Here is a 19,938-nt window from a genome sequence, read left to right as displayed (position 1 = left end):
GGACATTAATCCTCAATCTCTTATGAGAATATTATCTGTTGCAATGCTTAAGCATTAAAGAGTATTCCATTATCTATTTTCTATGTTGTCCCGGTATGGATGTCCTCAAGTTGAGATCTATCAAAATTGGGAGATCAAATGCGATCTATCTCCTTGGACCTTTGTACAGGTGGCATAGAGGTACCCCTTTGTGACACTTGGTTGAAACATATGTAATGCAATGATAATCCATGGAAATCCGAGCTAATTAGGACAAGGAGCGGGCACTATTAGTATTCGATGCATGAGGCTTGCAACTTATAGAAGGTTTTATGCATAACACATATGAATTATTACTACCGTTGACAAAATTGTTTCCATGTTTTCAAAATAAAAAGCTCTAGCACATGAGTAATCACTGCTTCCCTCTGCGAAGGGCCTTTCTTTTACTTTATGTTGAGTCAGTTTACCTACTTCTTTCTATCTTAGAAGCAAACACTTGTGTCAACTGTGTGCATTGATTTTTACATACTTGCTTATTTGCACTCATCATATTACTTTGTGTTGACAATTATCCATGAGATATACATGTTGAAAGTTGGAAGCAATTGCTGAAACTTAAATCTTACTTTGTGTTGTTTCAAAACCTTCTATTAAGAATCTATTGCTTTATGAGTTAACTCTTATGCAAGACTTATTGATGCTTGTCTTGAAAGTACTATTCATGAAAAGTTTTTGCTATATGATTCAGTTGTTTAGTCATTATATTTTTGTTAGCAAACTATAGACCATTGCTTTGAGTCACTTCATTCATCTCATATGCTTTATATTGATCAAGATTATGTTGGTAGCATGTCTCTTCAGAAATTATCCTTGTTATCGTTTACCTACTCGAGGGCGAGTAGGAACTAAGCTTGGGGATGCTTGATACGTCTCAAACGTATCTATAATTTCTGATGTTCCATGCTTATATTATACCAATTGCTACATGTTTTATATGCACTTTATATCATATTATGGCATTTATTGGACTAACCTATTAACAAGATTCCACAGTGCCAGTTTCTGTTTATTATGTCTGTTTATTGCAGAAAAGCCCAAAAACCAAAGTGCTCGGAAAAATCCAGAAAAATCACAGAAATTCTATTTCGCCAGAAGACTCACGAAGCCAGAAGGGCCAGGCCAGAGGAGGCCTAGGGCCTCCTCCCATTAGCCGGCGCGGCCAGGAGGGGGGCCGCCCCACCCTATGGGGTGGGCCCCTCGGGCACCCCCTCGCTCTGCCCCTTCACCTATTTATTCCCCCACGACGCGAAAACCCTGGATATATCGACGATACTCCAGAAAGACTCCCGGGGCGCCGCGCCATCGCGAAACCTAGTTTCGGGGGACAGAAGTCTCTGTTCCGGCAAGAATTGCCCCGGAGCCATCTCCATCGACTCCATCGCCATCTTCATCGCCGTTGCTGTCTCCCATGATGAGGAGGGAGTAGTTCTCCCCCGAGGCTGAGGGCTCTACCGGTAGCTATGTGGTTCATCTCTCTCTCCCATGGTGTGATCTTTATGTGATCATGAGCTTTGTATCACTATTAATATATGTGCTACTCTAGTGATGTTATTAAAGTAGTCTATTCCTCCTCCATGATGTAAAGTTGACAGTGTGTGCATCATGTAGTACTTGGCGTAGGTTATGATTGTAATCTCTTGTAGATTATGAAGTTAACTATTACTATGATAGTATTGATGTGATCTATTCCCCCTTTCATAGCTATTGGTGACAATGTGTATGCTATGTTAGTACTCGGTCTAAATTGCAACGGTCTATTATGCACTCTAGAGGTTACTTTAATATGAACTCCGGATTCACTCTGTGTGATGGTGACAGTGTGCGCATCGTGTGTGATTCCTTTATGAAGTTGTGGAGCTTGTTTACTCCGGCTTGAGGTGTGCTTTGTAGCCCTACACAATGAATGGTGTTTGTTATCCAACAAGAGAGTGTTTAAGAGTAGCATTTATTTATTCAGTTATGTGATCATTGTTGAGAGTGTCCACTAGTGAAAGTATGATCCCTAAGCCTTGTTTCTAAGCATTGAAACACCGTTTCCAACAAGTTCTGTTACATGTTCGCTTGCTGTCATATTTATTTCAGATTATAGTTACTATTTACAATCATCCATATTACTTGTATTTCACTATCTCTTCGCCGAACTAGTGCACCTATACATCTGACTAGTGTATTAGGTGTGTTGGGGACACAAGAGACTTCTTGTATCTTAATTGCAGGGTTGCTTGAGAGGGATATCTTTGACCTCTACCTCCCTGAGTTCGATAAACCTTGGGTGATTCACTTAAGGGAAACTTGCTGCTGTTCTACAAACCTCTGCTCTTGTAGGCCCAACACTATCTACAGGAATAGAAGCGTGCGTAGACATCACGGCCTCCTCCCCACCGTGTTGGTTTGCTGGGGTAGCTCAACCGAGCGATTTTTCTCAAGGTCCTTAGTGGACACCGCCCGCTGGAATTGGAGGCTCAACTGAAGATCAAACCTATAACGGATTGTTTGTCATAGATCTTATTTAGCATATGTTTGTTATTTGCTTATGAATCAGCTTGCCTGTATACCTTGATGGTGTGAATGGTATAATGGCTACGAGGGTGCACTTCACAATGGATCACAACAGATGGTATATGCATGCAATCACTAAATACTTTAATTTTTAATATATCCATCATAACAGTCAACCTACTATACGGATGTGGCTTTAAGCTGTCGGTTAGCTGACATGGCATGGCCATATAGCCAGCAGCCGGCTCCTCTATTGCCCTTGCTCTTAATAGGTTCATCCTAGGTGCTCCAACGTGGAAATGAAAAGATTGAGTTATTAAGTGGCCAGTGGACAGTGGTGCATGTGATTGCAGTAACGAGCAAAACAAGTGTGTATGCCTTGTTGATGAACTGCCAAGGGTTAATCCCCTGGTTTAAAATCCATCCGAGGATTTCTATTATATCTAATATTCCATCCTAAGAGATTTAACTATAAAACTTTGTAGACTAAGCAGAGTGTATTGCTTGTTGTTGATGAACAACCAATTGCATCCTTGCTTGCCCTTCTCCTCCAGCTCTCCTCGCTTTATCTTGCTCTCGGATCTCTCTCTACTATGTCTATGTGAGTTTCCAGCCTAAGAGTGCAGTGTGAATTGTGACCACATAGGGTGTGAGAGCTCAACTATTTATAGGTTGAGTTGTGTGATGTATCAGTGACATGTGTGCCATACAAGTAGTGACTCATTAGTTGAAACCGCATCTCTAAGTTATTTTATGTGCCAGGAGAGATGGACTTAGTTGTCAATTGACTCACGACTTGAAATTCTATTGACCTGCCAAGTTAACCATGTCGGTTTGGTTGATTGGTTTCCTATTCTTATGCCAATTTGGATAGTGCCAATGGTTAATTTGAGAAATAATTTAATGGATGGATTAAGTTGGTCGTTTTGGAAAATATTGGTTATGTTGTTATGGGTTAAGGGATTGTCTGGCTACCCTCCCATGCTTGTCTAGGCATTTATTGTATTAACATATTATGATATTTGTTTGTGCCATCAACAATTAATGTTCGTTGCTGCTCTTAAGTTTTTTTTTTTGCATTTCCTGAATCCAATTAAAGTTTTGGGGAGTTTTTCTTATTTTTTTGCCTTAACTATTTGAGAGGGAAATGGATTTAGCTATACTATTGTTGCATAGAGATTGTTGCGTAGAGACTTGTTTCCTACAAATTTAGTTTTGTCCTTGTTGCCTCTCTTGCCTAAGATACTATTCCCGTGTTGCCTAAGAAAGATTTAACTAAGATGTTAGTTCATATATGACTTTGATATTTATGAGAATGCTATGATGAAAAGGTTGCCTCTATTTGAATTTGGAAGATCCCATGATAAATTTTAGCTTGTGCACCCAGGAGTTCTTCTTGGGAGTACTACCTTTGGATTCTAAATAAAAGAGATTCACAATTTGGTGGATCCTACATTTTTAACATCACACAAAAAAAAATCATTTTGTGTATGTGTGCATGTTTCGAAAACGATCATGGGAATGAGATGTTGATCAAGGAAATGATGTTCTTGTGAGGGTGCTTCGGTGGAGATCAAATGGAGATGGTGGTGATAGTGGTGCTGGTGCTAGTGTAGATAGATAGGCTAGATTAGGGTTTCGATTTTTTCTATTCTTTTGTTTTCTAGATGATTCATCATGTAAATGACTTTGTGATAGTTTGGAGATCGGAAGGGAATTTGATTATGGGAATTTGGATACTAAGTTTGTATTTTTCTAATTTTTAATTATTTAGTTATGAATATTTGAATCTTGCTTACTTACTATTTCAATTCAAAATTTTAATTTTGAATTCTGTTATGAATATCTTTATATGATTATGATTGGGCTTGAGATTGCGAGTATTGAGTATTTTTTTGAGATATTTATTAGGAGTATTTGGATCAAAGACTTAGTTTTTTATTTAAATTATGTGAATTCAAGTTTGACAAAAGTCAAAGCTCAATTTCGAATTCAAAAACTTAGAAATGTGTTTATTTATCTTAAAGGTATTATCACACAAGGTTTAACACTTCAAAGCAAACAATGTAGGTTTTCAAATTTTTGTTGGCCCCACATTTTTAAAATGTTGAAAGTTCATGTCAAAATTTGAATTTAAAATTCAAGCGTTTGACTTAGTTCAACTTCACCATCGGAGTTCAAATTTGTTCACTTTGATTCTTTAAATATAAAATTTCAGAAACTTCCCATATTTTAGAGATGCATGCTATGCAAATACATATATTTGACATCTACCCTTCCCGAGGTCTTATTCTTCAAGGTGTTACAACTTTTGTGTCGTACCCATCTGAAATCATCTCAACATCGCTTCGCATACCTCACTCCCTCCCCCTTCCTGGATACAAACCAAGAAATTGCCGCCGGTAGGCTCCCCAGCATGCTGATCACCGATGTTGTTATTCTTCAAAACGCGCAATATTTCTAAAATTAAATAAAAAAATAAAACAAAATTAGACGACTTGAGGTTGCATCGTCCTATTTGGATTGGCAGGTCTTATTTTTCATTTCCCTATCTTAGCGAAACCTGCATTTTCCGCCAAAAAAGAAAGTTCAAAATTTGGGTTTTCAGAGTTTCCCGCCGTCTCGCATTCTGGTGAATCGCGATCCGCAGCACCCCCACGCCAGCCAATGAAATCGAAGCATTCCCACCATAAATAGGAGCGACCCGGTCCTCTTCAATCCATCCAACTCCCACAGCAAACGTTTCAGTTCCAGATCTCTGCTTCAGTCCGCCACCAGCCCACCATGGCTCCCCTCGCCAAGCCCGCCGCCGCGGCGACGAAGCCGAAGTCCTCCGCCGCCGGCGCCTCCCACCCGCCCTACTTCGAGGTGACCGTCCGAACCTCTCATGTATTCCTGTTCAGTCATTGCGTTCGATCGGAATTGGTGCTGATTGGTTTCTCGATTTGATCTTCGCAGATGATCAAGGAGGCCATCGCGGCGCTCAAGGACAGGACCGGCTCCAGCTCGGTCGCCATCGGCAAGTACATCGAGGAGAAGCACGGCAAGTCCCTGCCGACCAACTTCAAGAAGATGCTCTCCGTCCAGCTCCGCGGCTCCGCCGCCAAGGGCAAGCTCGTCAAGGTCAAGGCCTCCTACAAGCTGTCCGACGCCGCCAAGAAGGACTCGCCCAAGGCCAAGTCCGTCGCCGCCAAGAAGGTATCGCCCAAGGCCAAGCCCGTCGCCGCCAAGGCCGCGCCGAAGCCGTCCAAAGACGCCTCCAAGCCCAAGAAGAAGGCGGCGGCCGCCGGCGCTAAGCGCAAGACGCCAGACAAGAAGCTGATTGCCAAGGCCCAGAAGTCCCCCGCGGCCAAGGCTAAGGCCAAGCCGAAGACTGTCAAGTCCCCTGCCTCCAAGAAGGCCCGTAAGGTCGCCGCTGCTTGATCTGATCTTATGCCTTTAGATTTGCTTGGTGTGGCGTTCAGGGTCTGTACAAAAGGATTCCTTATCCTCCCTGTTTGGTTTTGGTGTGGCGTTCTATCTATCATGGGTTGTGTTCAGTTTATGCAAATGGTTCAGTAGTTGTTTGTAGCTAAGCTATGTGAAATGAACTTGCAGTTTGCTCCATAATTATTGCAATCACTCCAATTTCTTTTGCAGTAATTTTTTTTACGGTTGCAGTAATTTATTTATTGGTCAATGTTTCCTTGATGACACTCCAATTTCTTGCTGAAAGCAGAGTGTGGATGTCAGGTATCTGTTTAGGTGCTATCTGTTCTGTCTGCATATAGCGTCTGCATATCGCGTCTGCTTCATTCCCTTTCTCGTTGTAATTGGATACACAGCTTCACCTTCTGTATCGTGGGCTGTGTTCAGTTTATGCACATGGTTCAGGAGTTGTTTGCAGCTAGCTATGCTAAAAGAACTTACTGTTTGCTCCATGTTTATTTATTGATCAGTGTATCCTTGATCACACTCCAATTTCTTGCTGAGACCACAGTGTGGATGTCAGGTAGTATCTGTTAATGTCATATCTGTTCTGTCTGCATACAGCTTCTGCTTCATTCCCTGTCTCGTTGTAATTGGAGACACAATTTCACCTTCTATTTAATGAGAGTATTCGTTTTCCATTTGTACCGCATTATTCCCCTTGCTCTTTGCATGTGCTGATGTTCTGTAGCAAGTGTCACCTGCAATTTTAGTCAGTAGAATGTCTCTTCTCTGCGACTAGGATTCCGTGGGTGCTGTTTGTGGGAGTAAACGAAACCAAGTCCGAAGAGTGAGAGAGTGATGGTCATTGTGCTCCATCAACAACATTTCCTGAAAATATATGGTTTCCTTCTAGAAACGAGGCGAGGGAGAAAATCCCTGCCACTTCAAGAAAAAAGTCAAGTTTACACGACAATAGACAGACACACGCAACTTCTAAGATCAAAGACATGTGAATTCACAAGATCAATTGACAATAACAGAAACTAAAATTAAGAGTCTAATCAGGCAGCACTGCAAGTGCAAATTGTGTCTGAATTATGCAATTTCTGCAGTTGGCGACAGTATCAAACAGCAACAAAGCTGAGCGCCTCAGCTACAATCAGAAAGAAAAAGTTGTACTGGAGAAGTAAACGCCTAAGCTGATCAGTGGTGGTGAACTGGTGATCTATCTTTCTTCCTCTTTGAACTTCCTGTTCCCTGTCTAGTAGTACTATCTTGTTACTGGTGATGGTGATGGGGAGGCAAAACTTGATTGATTGGGAGCTCAGTCAGTACGAGGGGGTGGCCAGGGCCAGCTCAGTGCCCACGCCGACATTGGCACCGCACGGCAGCGGCAACGACGAGTCCTGCACCGCGTGCCGGAGCTGCAGGTCAGGGCCGGAGCCAGGCTGCGCTGACGCCTGGAGCTGGATGTCGACGTCCCTGGGGCTGCAGTTGGCCGACGGTGGTAGAGGTGGCTGGACCGGCGAGTCCGGGGCGGGCAGGAGCAGGAGCTTCGAGGATGAGGCGTTGGTGGAGGAGGCGGACGGCGGCGTGGACGGGAGCTCCAGACCGCCATCCGTCAGGTACTCCTCGTCGTTCATGACCACCATCGGGGTCGCAGGCGACGACGGCGGCGCCGCCTCCGGCCACCGGAACGCCCCCTGCGGCTTGCAGATCCGCACGATGCACTTCCTCGACGTCCTCTTCCCGCCGGCACCGCTGCTGGTATCATTGTCAGCGAGCTGGTCGCCTGCACCGACAACGGCCAAGGCAGCAGCCGGTGCCTCACGGTCGGCATTGCTCTCTTGCTTCTCAGCTTCGCTGGACTCCTTGGCACACAGACGAAGAGGACCAGCCTGTTCTGCTTCCATCAGTTGCAGGTGCTGCTCCTGCTCTCCATCGTTCAGAAACTGCAGGTCATCCTGTTTCATATGTGCAGACCAATGCAAGTTAGAGCTTTGCATCAGTAAATAATTCTCAGCAAACTATACTGCTAAAATGTAACCAGGCGCAGGTTTTGATGCAATGCTAACATAACAAGAAATCAGAAAGGTATGCATATGTACAGTCCAATGCAATTAAGGTTCATCTTCGAATCAGCAAACTGCTAAATTACTCCTAAAATCAATGGTAATATATAATCAGAGCACAGGTTTTGAAGCAACTCTACAATGAGAGGAAATTTCATCATGCAACTGGTTAACGCATCTGTTGAACTGTACCTTGAGACACAGGAAAGAAGTGGACAGGGCAGTCATCTGCTCCTCCAGCCTGGTGTTCTTCTCAACAACAGCCTCATACTTCTCCTGCAAAAACAGATTCAGAATCCAAGCATATAGATAAATGCAGCAAGCTACGACTGTAAAATAACAACGTGAGCTGGGAAGTTTGGTTCAAATTCAGAACCTTCAAGAACAAAACCTCCTCCTCCAGCTTGTCATTCGCCTGTGCCGCGCTCGCATACTTCTCCTGAAAACAAACCCAGAGAAATGAATCCAGCATGAGCAAGTGGAGAAACAAATTCAACCAGGAAGACAGAATTTTATTATTTAGATTTAGCTTTGCAGCCATTTCTAGCTAGATAACTAGATAAGTATCATGAACTAGCTGAATAGCTAGATCACCTTCACAGAGGTTGCTAGCTAGGTCACTAGATAAGTAAGGAGCTACTGAATTTAATCTGAGAATGTGCTGCCCCCCAGATTAGTGTAGTGTAGGTCTACCTCCAAGGACATAACTTGCTTCTCCAGATTGTCATTGGCCTTCACCATACACCCATACTTCTCCTGCAAATAAGATATGAATTCAAGATCAGCTATCCACCTGCACTAACATATATACTCCATTGAACAAACAAATAAAAATTTAAGCTTTTTAATTTTTTTATAGTGCTACTGGAAAGAGATATGCATTCAGATTATTAGTAATTTGTATATTAAGTGTTATGTGCAGTACATCTCAAGATCATCAATGGAAATAAAAGGTGCTTGCCTAAACATCGATCTTAGCTTAATATAAAAATGTGAGATGCAAAGCCGAGAAAGGTTAATTTACTGCAAATGTCTGCAAGGCCTCCACAGAGGTGACAGATTAAGAGCTAGAAATGTACCATGCATTGGAAAAGAAAACCTTCCCTCCAACTTACAATTTTCTGATGCAAATACTGCAATGTACCTCAAAAAACAAAAACAAAAAAACATGCCACTTCAAAGCAAAGTTCGGAAGCTCTTTCTTTGACTGAAACTCCAAGATCAAAGATTTCACAAAAGAGGAACTAGAAATGTGCACTATCTGCCAAATGTACCATGCATTGGGAATGGAAACCAATCCTGCATCTTACAGTTTTTTTATGCAAGTACTGCAATGCACCTGACAAAACCCAAAGCCTAGACTTGCCATTTCAAAGCAACTAAAATATCAAAGTTCTTTTCTTTTACTGAAACTCCAACATCAAAGTTTTCACAAAAAAGGACTGGACATGTACACTCCCTGACAAGTGTGTAGCACATAACTAAGGGGTTGAGCTCCATACACATGCCTCATTTTCTCCATAATTTTGAAAGCAGATCTACATGATGATAAACGAATAGATGGATATCTCAGTTAGTTGAGTGTGATCACCTGATAAGGCTCATGAGGAATGTAGGCCTTGACGGTCTCAGATTTCACATCATTGCTCAATGTGCCTGGATGTGCCTTCATGAGCTGCTCCATGTGCCTTCATACACAAATTGAGAGCAACAAAATTAAACGATACTAGCGTTGCTACTTGCTCTATGCAAGAATCTTAACAGTATACGGCATTGCAGTGCTAAATTGACACCAAGAATGCAAGAAAGGGAAGAAATTGGGCAACAAAGTTCAGCGTTAAGTTAACACAACACTGGCATTGCTACTTGCTGCAGAAAGAATCTTTACAATGTAGTTCAGCGCCAAAAAATCAAATTGAGCTCAAGCATTGCTGCTTACTACATGCAAGAATCTAGAAAATATAGTAGTATCAAGCATTGCAGAGCTAAACTGGCAGAAAAATCAAGAAAGAGAGGAAATTGCAAGAGAAGGAGGAAGAAAAAGGAGACCTTTTTACTTGGGCGAGCTCCGTGGCGAGCTCCTGCACCTGCCTCTTCATCACCAGTGCGCAGGCGTCCGGCGACACGGGGTCTCCGAGCTTCCAGCCAGGAGGCGGAACCCAGTACGGGTCGGCGACGCCGGCGTCCCGCCGCATGGCCGCGAGCCCAGCCGGCTCGAGCCAGTACTCCATGGCGCCCTCGGCGTTGTGGCGCCGACGCAGCCGCTCGGCGCCGCCGGGCGCCACCTTGTCCTTGGTGTGCTTGAGGAGGTGGTCGAGGAGGCCCGTGTCGCCGATGAGCTTGCGCGCCTCCTCCCGCAGCTGGCGGCGCTGGACCGGCTGGCCGACGCGAGCGCCCAGGGAGCGCACGACGCCGAGCAGCGCCGCCTCGGCCGCGAAGTAGCGCCGCGCCGACCACCGGTCCACCATGGCGCCGCGCCCCTTGCCGCCGGGCTCCTCCACCTTGACGAGCTTGTTGTCGGGCTTCGTCTCCGGCTCCTCCTCCTCCTTCTGGCGCGTGCTCTTCTTGACAAGCACCACCGCCTTGCGCTCGTCCTGGCCGCTCTCCTCCTCCTCCTCCTTCTTGGGCAGGAACTTGTTGGGGGCACGGCCATCCTTCCTCCTCTTCCCCTCCGTCCTCCTGGCCACCCTGCGCTCGTCCTCCTCCACCACCACCGCTTCCTCCTCCTCCTCCTTCTTTGGCAGCAGAACCTTCCTGGGACGCTTGGCGACGGCACCTCGCGCTCTATCTCCTTCCTTCCGCTTCCTCTCCCTCACATACACCTTGAGGCGCTCCACGTCCTCCTTGCCCTCCTCCGCTCCCTCCTCGGTGGCCACGGCGCGAGGCGGCGCGACGGGGTCGAGCTTGGAAGCGGTCGGCTTCCTCGCCTGCCTTGCCCTCTTCCTGGACCAGAAGCGGCCGCATCCCGGCTTCCTCCTCCGCTTCTTCTTCTTCTCCGCCACGGCCGCCGCCTCCGTGCGCTCGCCCTCGGCCTCGCCGCTCGCTTCGGCCTCCTCCTTGACCTTGGGCTCGGGGTGGTCCCTCGTCTTGGCGTTGCTCGAGCTCTCCCCGTCGGCCTGCGCCACGAACGCCGCGGCCGCCTCGAGCGCGCTCTGGGCGCGGGGCGGTGCGAGGGCAGCGTGGGCGCGTCGCGCGGCGCGGTGGACGTAGCGGACGCGCTTCCGGACGCCCCAGCTGACGCCGGTGCCCTGCAGCGCGAGGAGGCAGAGGTGGGCGTCGCTCGGCGTCGGTGACGGCGGGGACGGTGGCCTCGGGGCCGGCGAAGGAGGAGGCGGGGACGGCGCGGGCGCGGGCGCGGTCGGTGGTGCAGGCTCCGGCGCCGGTAGAAGCGGAGGCGGAAGGTCTGACTTTGGCGAAGGAGGAGGCGGAGAGGGCGCGGGAGGCGGCGTCTCGTCGTTGAGCTGGTTCTTGGAGAAGTCGTAGAGGCGCGGCGGGGAGGGCACGGGCGGCGGCAGCTCCTGCGGCGTCTCGTTCTTGGGCTGGTTCTTGGAGAAGTCGTAGAGGCGCGGCGGGGAGGGCGCGGGCGGCAGGTCCTGCGGCGGCGTGTGGTCCTTGAGCTGGTTCTTGGAGAAGTCGTAGAGGCGCGGCGGCAGCTCCTGCGGCGGCGTGTCGTCCTTGAGCTGGTGCTTGGAGAAGTCGTAGAGGCGCGGCGGGGAGGCCCAGTATGCGTCGTCGTCGTCCCCGCCGCCAAGGCCGAGGAAGCCGAGGCGGTCGTCGGCCATGGCGCGGCGGCGCAGGACGGCGTGGATGGCGGCGGAGGTCATGGCGGTGGACGACGGAGCAGAGAGGATTGCGTTGCAAGAAAAGGAAGCAAGCGATGGTGTGGTGGTGGTGGAAGGGGGATATGTAGAGGAAGAAGAAGACAAAAGCAGCCGGAGTTGATGACCGGTGCTGCTGCGGGAGGGGTGGCAGGGGCCGGACCGGTCAGAGAAGAAGGGGAGAAGGGTGGTGCCGTTGCCGTGGTGGTTGGTGTGTGGCAGCTTTGCTTTGCTCTGGTTTGGTTTCGCAGGAGCACGACCGAGCTTGATTCCATGGCTGGCTGTTCCTGGTCATGCGACACAGGGCCAGGTGCGTGATCCCTCTGAACAGACCTGGAAAAGGAAATCGTCTCGGATCAAGCGAAAGCGCAGCAGAGCGAGAGAAGGGGAGGGGATGCGTTCCGTTTCATCTGCTCTGTTCCCGCCAAAAAACCAACACAAAACGACAGCAGAAGAGGGGTATCTATTTGTTTTACTCTTGGTTAATCATTACCAAATCATCAAGTAAAGATAAGGGTAGTATCACCGTCTATCCGTTTTACTTCCTTTTCTAGAGAGAGAATCTATTTATTTCACTACAGAAGGAAGAGTATTTACTCTTGGCTAATCACCACCATATGATCAAATAAAGACCAGAAAGTACAGAAGGGATATGATCACAGAGCAGTGGCAACATGATAAGCCTGACCAAACACCAAACCCGTCCAAAAAGACAAGAAAAAGAGGCGCCACTTTCTTTCCGTTGTCCCAGTCTGGCTCTCTGGTCAAAGAGCCTCCCGCCAAAAAATAAACCAGAAAAACGACGAGCAACAGATTCAAAATAATAATATTTAACCATCATTTTTCCATTCCTTTTTCCGTAGGCACAGACTCCATTAAACAACTAGTCAAGTGTAACAATATGTCCTGTGAACAAATCACCAGCACAGGCTCAAAAGTTACAAACCACCTCCACACACACGCACGCTTTCCAGAATCCTCTGCAAAAGCCCAGGCTTTGGATGCCGCTCCTAGGCTCCAACAAGGCTCGTCTGGCTTCCATCTACGCCATGGGGCTTCTTGCCGTGGAGGCCTGGAGGTGGAGGGTACACAGGAACAAAATGTGGACGGAGCAGCCTTCCACACTGGAACAGCAAAGGTTGGCTGGGCAGAAGCGGCAGCCTATGCTCCCAGACACCGCTCCGGGGCGTCTCCAAGGAGCTCACACGGTCGTGTGCGCGACGTACTCGCCGTTGCTGTAGCTGAGGCGCCGGAGCGAGGCGGTGTGCAATGACGGGACCAGCACGGCACCAGGGACACCCAGGGCCTCGCAGCCACCATCAGGTGTAGGCGTCTTCGACGACTGGGTGTTTCCGCCTACTGAGGCAAAGGCGGCGTTCAATCCCATGGACGAGGGCTCTGTCGCGATCCTGCAAGAACCCAACATCAATCGTTTTTCAGTTCCCCTGAAAATATTAGAAACAGGGTGATGACAGGGAGTTGCTGTACTTACGTTACATCAAACTGATCCGCGTCCGCGCTCATCGCGGCGCAGACACCAGAGACCACCCACGGCGGGATGACCACGTCCTTTATCTCCATGCTGTAGCACATGTTGCCCCCTAAAGGAGGAGCAAGCGCTGATCCAGGTTCGTCGATGGCAACGGAGGAGGCCGAGCCGGTGTCGGCTTTCCTCATTTCCCTGCATATGACCTGTAATAGGGTAATCAGATTTTGTAGTCAGGCAATTGCACCCATGTAAGTCCCCATTGTATGATTACAATGTTAAAAAATGGTATGGCTGGTTCTAATTCAAGCAGATGAATAAGGACTTCTAGTCAAAGTGTTTTGCAACTTATTAACAGATAATCAAATGAACAAGATAAATCGATACTACTGTGGACCATTTGGCTTGCCTAAGGTAGCAGGATGGAAACAAAGTACTCCTATATAGAAATGCAAATTACCTCTGGAATATGGAGGCAACTATTCTGAAATGGCACCGGTGAATATAACACTGGGACATCTGTGGCAGATAATGAATTCAGAAAGGACCTGAAAAAATTCAAATTTAGGTTATACAACATGAAATGAAATTCAGGGGTGCTAAAGAGAACAGAATAATTAGTCGAGATTGAGCAGGGGTGCTAAAGAGAAAAGAATAATTAGTCGAGATTGAACACCCTACTTGTAGTTCAACAGGACATCATATAAGCCATGAACGCTCTTATTGCCAGTAAATGAAAGGAGCGACTGTGTGGTGTTGTCCACCTCAGATAGAGCATCTATATGAAGTGTCTGCAAGTTCGATAAAAATATCCCACTAAGTCAGTAGCTGCAGCCTGACTAAAGCAAATAAAGGAAAAGGTTGAAGAAGCAAATGGAACCTGGCCTAGATTGAGTGTTTGGATTTTTGAAAATTCAATCAGGTCATCCTCAGTAGCCTCCTCCACTTCAGTATTGCAAAGAGGCATAGAAAAGCGAACACCCTGCAAGAATGCAGTCAGATTGTCAAATAATCATGATCCTACATGACAAAATTGACTTCAACCACCAAAAAGATAATGCTTTCAGTAAAATGGAGAAACAGAAGTACCATTGGTTAAATCACAAAAGTATGAATGATATAACTTGAGTAGTACTAAGTTGCAAGTAATCAAAAAATGGGAAAAAATGTAATGAAGAAATCAGGAATAGCCTTGCCAACCAATTAATTGATATAACTTGATGAACACTGCCAGTTACAAATTAAAAGCAGCAATATAATGAAGTAATTGTTGGTCGGCAACAGAAATGTTGCATTGTAATATGTAGGTAGATAACTAGATATTTTGACAAGAAATATGAAAACAATAGTGAGCTATGGAAAAGATGAACTCACATGTTTTCGGAGTAATGACCGTATGCCACGGGTAGATTGTGATAAGTATGCATTACAAGACTGCTTCTCCAAACAGTTTCCGCCAATAAATAGAGCAACAAATTGTGCCGTATAAACTAGAACAAAAAAAATTGTGTTCAGTACGATGAAGGAGGGTTAGGCATGGAGTAAAAGTCTAGTAGAACCTTAAATTTAATTAATTCCAAGAAGTATGAAATGGGAATTCAAATGAAGGTGACCTTGAGACAAATGCTGCATTACATGTTCAGAATTGTCAGCCTTATTATTAGAAAAAAATAAAGTGTAAGGCAGACAAAAAATATATATTAGATACAGCCAGAAATGCATCTTCCCCTTCACAAATGAAATTTCAGACAAACTGTCATGAGCTATTGCTTTTTTATAAGAAATAATACAGCAACATTGTGCATGTACAAATGAAAAGGATTACCATTCCCATATAAATGACTTGTCAAGTAAATGGATAATTGAGGTCAGAGGAGCAAGAAGATACCATAAAAGATATTCAACATATTGTTCCGGAGCATGTAGTAAAGATTCTGAAACGAATCTTCCCAGTCCTGGTACCTTTTGTCAAGGAACTCTTTTTCTACATGCCAGAAGGGGAAAGAATAAAGTGATAGATCCACCAAAATTACAGGGATAACTTATTTTAAAAATATACGATAATTCAGGTCCAGTGATTACCTCCTCGTGCAGTTGATGAGAGCATAACAGATACGATGGAAGCCGGTAACACGGATTGTGGATATACCCATGATTGGAGTGCCCTCGAGAATAAGAGTTCCTTGTTGCTCTCGGGCCTTGTTCGTCGTGAATTTTGGGACCTACCACGATAACTCTGAGAAATGGGTCCAGCAATACTGCCCCTAAATAAACTTGTACTTAAATTATGACACCTGTTACAAGCCAGAGTTATTATTATAATTAGGGTCTTAGAGGCAGAAAATCTAAATAAACATAACGAAGACAATAATAGAAGACAACTTGCAAGTAATTCTGAATTTCTTCCCTATTGACTCTGTTGAGAATGTTGCACTACTACCTCTGTTCGGCTTTAATCGATGCATGGATATAAGACAAATGAACTAGCTCTGGTTCTAATCAAAGTCAATTAAATACGAGCGGAGGGAGTACATAATATCGCTTAGAGCATTGACTGTAGGCACCAATAGTACATTGAAATGCGTCGAAATTTTCTTGCACATGTAGTTAAGATTCTTATGTGATTAATAGGCACATGACCATTGCATAACTAATTTTCATAGAGCCAACTGATATATGTCACCAGTTCAGCAGTTTGGAATACTTGGGGAGAGTGTGTTTTCTAAACAAAGAAGTTCAGAAGATAAGAAGGAAATACTAGATAAGCTAATGCCAACCCACCACTTCACAGAAGATGATGAAACAAACTGCAGAGTAGTCTTCAAGGTGAGATCCAAAGGAGCTCTTTTTCCTGGTATTGTAATCTTAGAGGGGCACGCCTCTGAAGACTTCAAAGGAACATCACCAATTTGAATGTTAGGGGCATTGGGAGCTCCAGAAGCATCACGAGCTCCAAACTGTTTCATCACTTTTTCCTATCATAAGGCACTAGAAAGATTAGTGCATGAGGTAATATACGTGTACCGTAGGGCAATAGGTAGATGATCATTACCATGTCAAATTTGCTAGATCCAGCCTGCTTCTCATCACCAACATGAAGCTCAGATACACTCCGTAGAGCATTCTCACTGTATTTCTCAGCTTTCCTAAAGCCTGGCTTTGCTGCCTCCCCAAGCGATGGAGTAGAAGAGTCCAACTTAGCAGAGTCGCCATGGCTTGTGAAAAAACAATCCATATAAGAGCATGAGCATGATACAAAATAAGATACAACATCTGGTCAAACAATTACCGTGGGAACAAAGATGATACAGACTCAGATTGTGAAGTAGTTACAGCGACAGAAGACTTGGGAGCCTTGTCATTATTCGGTAACGCATCCTGTTTTCAAGATATTACAGTTGTAGCAAAATTAATACTCCAACCAACATGATGCTGTCAAGGACTGTGCGGAGCAATGAGCACCATCGAGCCCAACGAAATGGATAATAATGTCTCAGATGTCTAACCTTACAATTTTCCTTTCCAACGTTTCTGGATTTCTTAACTTGGAACACCTCTGTAACACGAGTGTTGATATATTTGGAGATCTTTGGCTGTTCTGGGTTCCGAAGCCCATTGCTTGACCTAGACCCACAAGATGAGCATCAAATTCTTTGTAAAAGCACAAGAACATCAGTATGCATAATAACAGCAGACTTACCTATCAAATGCCGCAGAAGCAAATAACTGATCATTAGCAACCTTTTCAGATGTGCGTCGCTTCAACTGCTCTCCCTGCAGGAAACAATCGTTGGAATAACAACTTTCAGTGTCCAACTGCAGCCGTATGCCATATAATGCTTACAGTAGGATGTGCTTTTTCTAGCTAATAATTTCAGTGATGTGGCTACGTATTGTGGAGGCGTGACATTTGGTCACATCATCTGTATTTGCATAGCCTCACAGGTGAGAGCAGCATACAAGTTTGACATATAGTGGGCACAGTAGGATGTGGTTTCTAGCTAATAATTTCAGTGATGTGGCTACGTATTGTGGAGGCGTGACATTTGGTCACATAATTTGTATGGCCTCAGAGGTCGCAGCAGCATACAAGTTTCACATGGCAATTTACCCGATGTAGCATTTGCAGCAGATTTGAGTTGGTAGATTACAATGGCATGGTACATTAAGGTCTTATTTGGGAGCAGTTGAGCGTTGCATTATAAAGCTAGAATTTCATTAGCTGTAAAGAACTTTGAGACATGGCGTTCGGTTGTATCATTGGTATAGCCTCACAGGTCACAGTAGCATACAAATTTCACATAGCATTTGCAACAAATTTCACTTGGTAGAATACAATGGCATGTTACATTAAGGTCTTATTTGGGAGCAGTTGAGTGTTACATGATAAAGCTAGAATTTCATTAGCAGTAAAAGAACTTTGATGTCGCATTCCACCAGATTCCCCCAGATGCAGTATTAATGATCAATGACAACAAAACAAGCATGGATTAGAGGCATAAACCAAGGTTGACAGAGGCATTACCCGCAGCTCGGAGGGTGTCTTCCTCTTCATCCTGGGTACCTCCGCTGGCCTCCCGTGTAGGGCGCCGCCGCTCACAGCAGATTCGACAGCAGCCTGCGCCATAATTAGATCCTCCAACCCCTAAACCCTAATACCTCCTCTGCATGCCGCCGTGCCTCTGCGTCGTCGGCGGACCCTTTCACTCCATCTGCCTGCAACCCAAGAGTGGCGTTAGGTTTATTTTCTGCATCTCGCTAGGAGTAATCTCGGAATGAGTGGTTACAGGCCGTGAATCGCATAGCAAATGTACTGTACTAGTGTACTAGCATTCATTTTCGTGGTGGTTTCAGTGAAGAAGGCGCAGGGGGAGGGCTGGATCTGATCGGCGAACAGTAGGAATAGCCCCAGAAACCGAGTCTGGTGGCAGATCAAGGTGTAGGCGATGGGCGCGGAAGGGACGGCCGGTGGCGCGTCGCGGCAGACGGCAGGGACCCTATCTGGGCGCCGATCCGGCGGCTAGCGGAGCGGGCGGGTGCCGGCGGCGAGGACGGGGTATGGAGTTAGGTTTTAGTGTTTCCTGGCGGCGGCAGGCGGGTGGTGGAGTGGAGGGGTCCGGCGAGTGAGGGCGGGAGCGCCGGCGATGGGGATCGTCGGTGGAGGGTGTGGGGAGTGGACGGAAGGGCAGGCAGGTAGGTCGTCCTCACCTGGAAGCCGGGAGGTCGCCGCCGCGGGGAAGCTTCCGGGAAGGGTCCGACGGGCGCCGCTCCCTCCTTCCCTTCCGGACGCGGCGGCGGCGGCGGCGCGCAGGTGGATGGGATTGGAAACGGCGGAGGAGGGGAGCGGGAGTGGAAGTGGGCAGCGCGGAGGGGAAAATTTGGCCACGAGGTGAGAGATAGAGAGCCTGGAGGGTGGTGCGAATGGGCAATGCGGACGCCAAAAATTTGGGGCAGATTTCGAAACGGAGAATTTTCGGCCCCAAGCCCGCGCGCTGCCGCTGCCCCGCACGCAGCCGCACTGACACTGCTAGACTTTACTAGCTTGGTTGGGCAGTTCTTTTTAGGATACACGGTTTTGGTCCAAAAAATCGTGTTCCATGTTTTTTTCTTTCACATTTTAACATGCTTGTTCTATGGTACGTAGATTTAGGTGATGTCAAGGCAGCTATCCTTGTAGACAGTCCGAGAAACAGTTGGCTGCTCGACCTACCTTTGTTCGGCGACATCAAGAACCATGTGGGTATCGCACTAACAACAGTCTTCTAGGTGAATTGACTAGTCTAATTAGCCGCCCATTGGCACCTTCTAGAATCACTCCAATGTGGTGGTAGACTCGTTACAACTTGTTGTCACGATACCTTAATGCAGTGTTTTCTACTGCAGCTCAATGACGTCGATGCACATACTTAGGACGGAGTACTTGCTCCTTTAGAGGTGGATGTTAAGTTTGTCACTTGGGAGGGGACCGAGGCTTTACTCGTGCCCACCTATGCTCCATCCCTAGGAGGGCCATGTGTTGTCTCGCTTTGGTAGTGTAATCTTCATCCTAAAACTCTCTAGAAGATACAACTTCGACTTAGCGACATAGATCTCGCATGCTCACTACTACTTTCAGTGCCATACTATGTACAGTGAATCTACACACATCTTCTACTGAAATTTCCAATGCATCTCATTCCTAAATAGATCGTACGACGCGAATCTCCTATCATTCACCTTGCTCGCTGACCACAATGTTTTCCGTTTGGACCTTGCAACTAAACATAATTCCACTACATATGATACGTAGCTATTTATGGAGGGTGGATGGTTGAACATGGTGCATGATCTACACTCATTCGTTCACACAAAAATCTCATGCTAGCTGTTGTGTCATTAGTTTCAATGTCTACGGTGTAGTTGTAGACATTTATGGCATTCGTTGCACATATATGTATGAACAACACTAAACCAAATGCACCTAGCAACCCAAGACAATGTAGCCATAGCGGACTCTATAAACAAGGCAAATGAGTCTTGTTGGTTTATTTTCAACAAGGGGTGGCGTAAAAAAATACATACACCACACCATACCTTTTGCATAACTCAGAAAAAAGAAAAGGCAGACATG

General features: G+C 46.1%; 3 protein-coding genes across 4 annotated transcripts; 1 reads left to right on the top strand and 2 right to left on the bottom strand.

Annotated features, from left to right (window-relative positions):
• Window positions 1-5,284: 5,284 nt before the first annotated feature.
• Window positions 5,285-6,150, top strand: LOC127298528 (histone H1-like). The gene is made up of 2 exons (XM_051328379.2): window positions 5,285-5,409; window positions 5,500-6,150. The coding sequence occupies exons 1-2, from the start codon at window positions 5,326-5,328 to the stop codon at window positions 5,962-5,964; spliced, it is 549 nt and encodes a 182-aa protein (XP_051184339.1). The 5' UTR covers window positions 5,285-5,325; the 3' UTR covers window positions 5,965-6,150.
• A 946-nt stretch (window positions 6,151-7,096) lies between these two features.
• Window positions 7,097-12,172, bottom strand: LOC127303092 (uncharacterized). 2 transcript variants are annotated; one of them, XM_071819858.1, is made up of 6 exons: window positions 10,074-12,172; window positions 9,616-9,712; window positions 8,718-8,780; window positions 8,401-8,463; window positions 8,217-8,300; window positions 7,097-7,883 (listed from the first exon to the last, which is right to left on the bottom strand). In XM_071819858.1, the coding sequence occupies exons 1-6, from the start codon at window positions 11,846-11,848 to the stop codon at window positions 7,281-7,283; spliced, it is 2,685 nt and encodes an 894-aa protein (XP_071675959.1). In that variant the 5' UTR covers window positions 11,849-12,172; the 3' UTR covers window positions 7,097-7,280. The 2 variants fall into 2 exon arrangements, with proteins under 2 accessions (XP_071675959.1, XP_051189829.1); XM_051333869.2 differs by having other exon boundaries at window positions 7,102-7,916; window positions 10,074-12,171.
• Window positions 12,173-12,654: 482 nt separating this feature from the next.
• Window positions 12,655-18,684, bottom strand: LOC127298529 (uncharacterized). The gene is made up of 15 exons (XM_051328380.2): window positions 18,537-18,684; window positions 17,854-18,044; window positions 17,029-17,102; window positions 16,835-16,952; window positions 16,618-16,706; window positions 16,381-16,543; window positions 16,110-16,303; window positions 15,411-15,622; window positions 15,217-15,312; window positions 14,703-14,818; window positions 14,209-14,310; window positions 14,010-14,119; window positions 13,789-13,876; window positions 13,335-13,534; window positions 12,655-13,251 (listed from the first exon to the last, which is right to left on the bottom strand). The coding sequence occupies exons 2-15, from the start codon at window positions 17,953-17,955 to the stop codon at window positions 13,044-13,046; spliced, it is 1,872 nt and encodes a 623-aa protein (XP_051184340.1). The 5' UTR covers window positions 17,956-18,044; window positions 18,537-18,684; the 3' UTR covers window positions 12,655-13,043.
• Between the last annotated feature and the right edge of the window lie 1,254 nt (window positions 18,685-19,938).

Source organism: Lolium perenne, chromosome 5 (genome assembly GCF_019359855.2).
Source record: "Lolium perenne isolate Kyuss_39 chromosome 5, Kyuss_2.0, whole genome shotgun sequence".
Classification (NCBI taxonomy): Eukaryota; Viridiplantae; Streptophyta; class Magnoliopsida; order Poales; family Poaceae; genus Lolium; species Lolium perenne.
The sequence above is the reverse complement of the archived record's forward strand: the minus strand, read 5'-3'. Positions and strand labels throughout refer to the sequence as shown.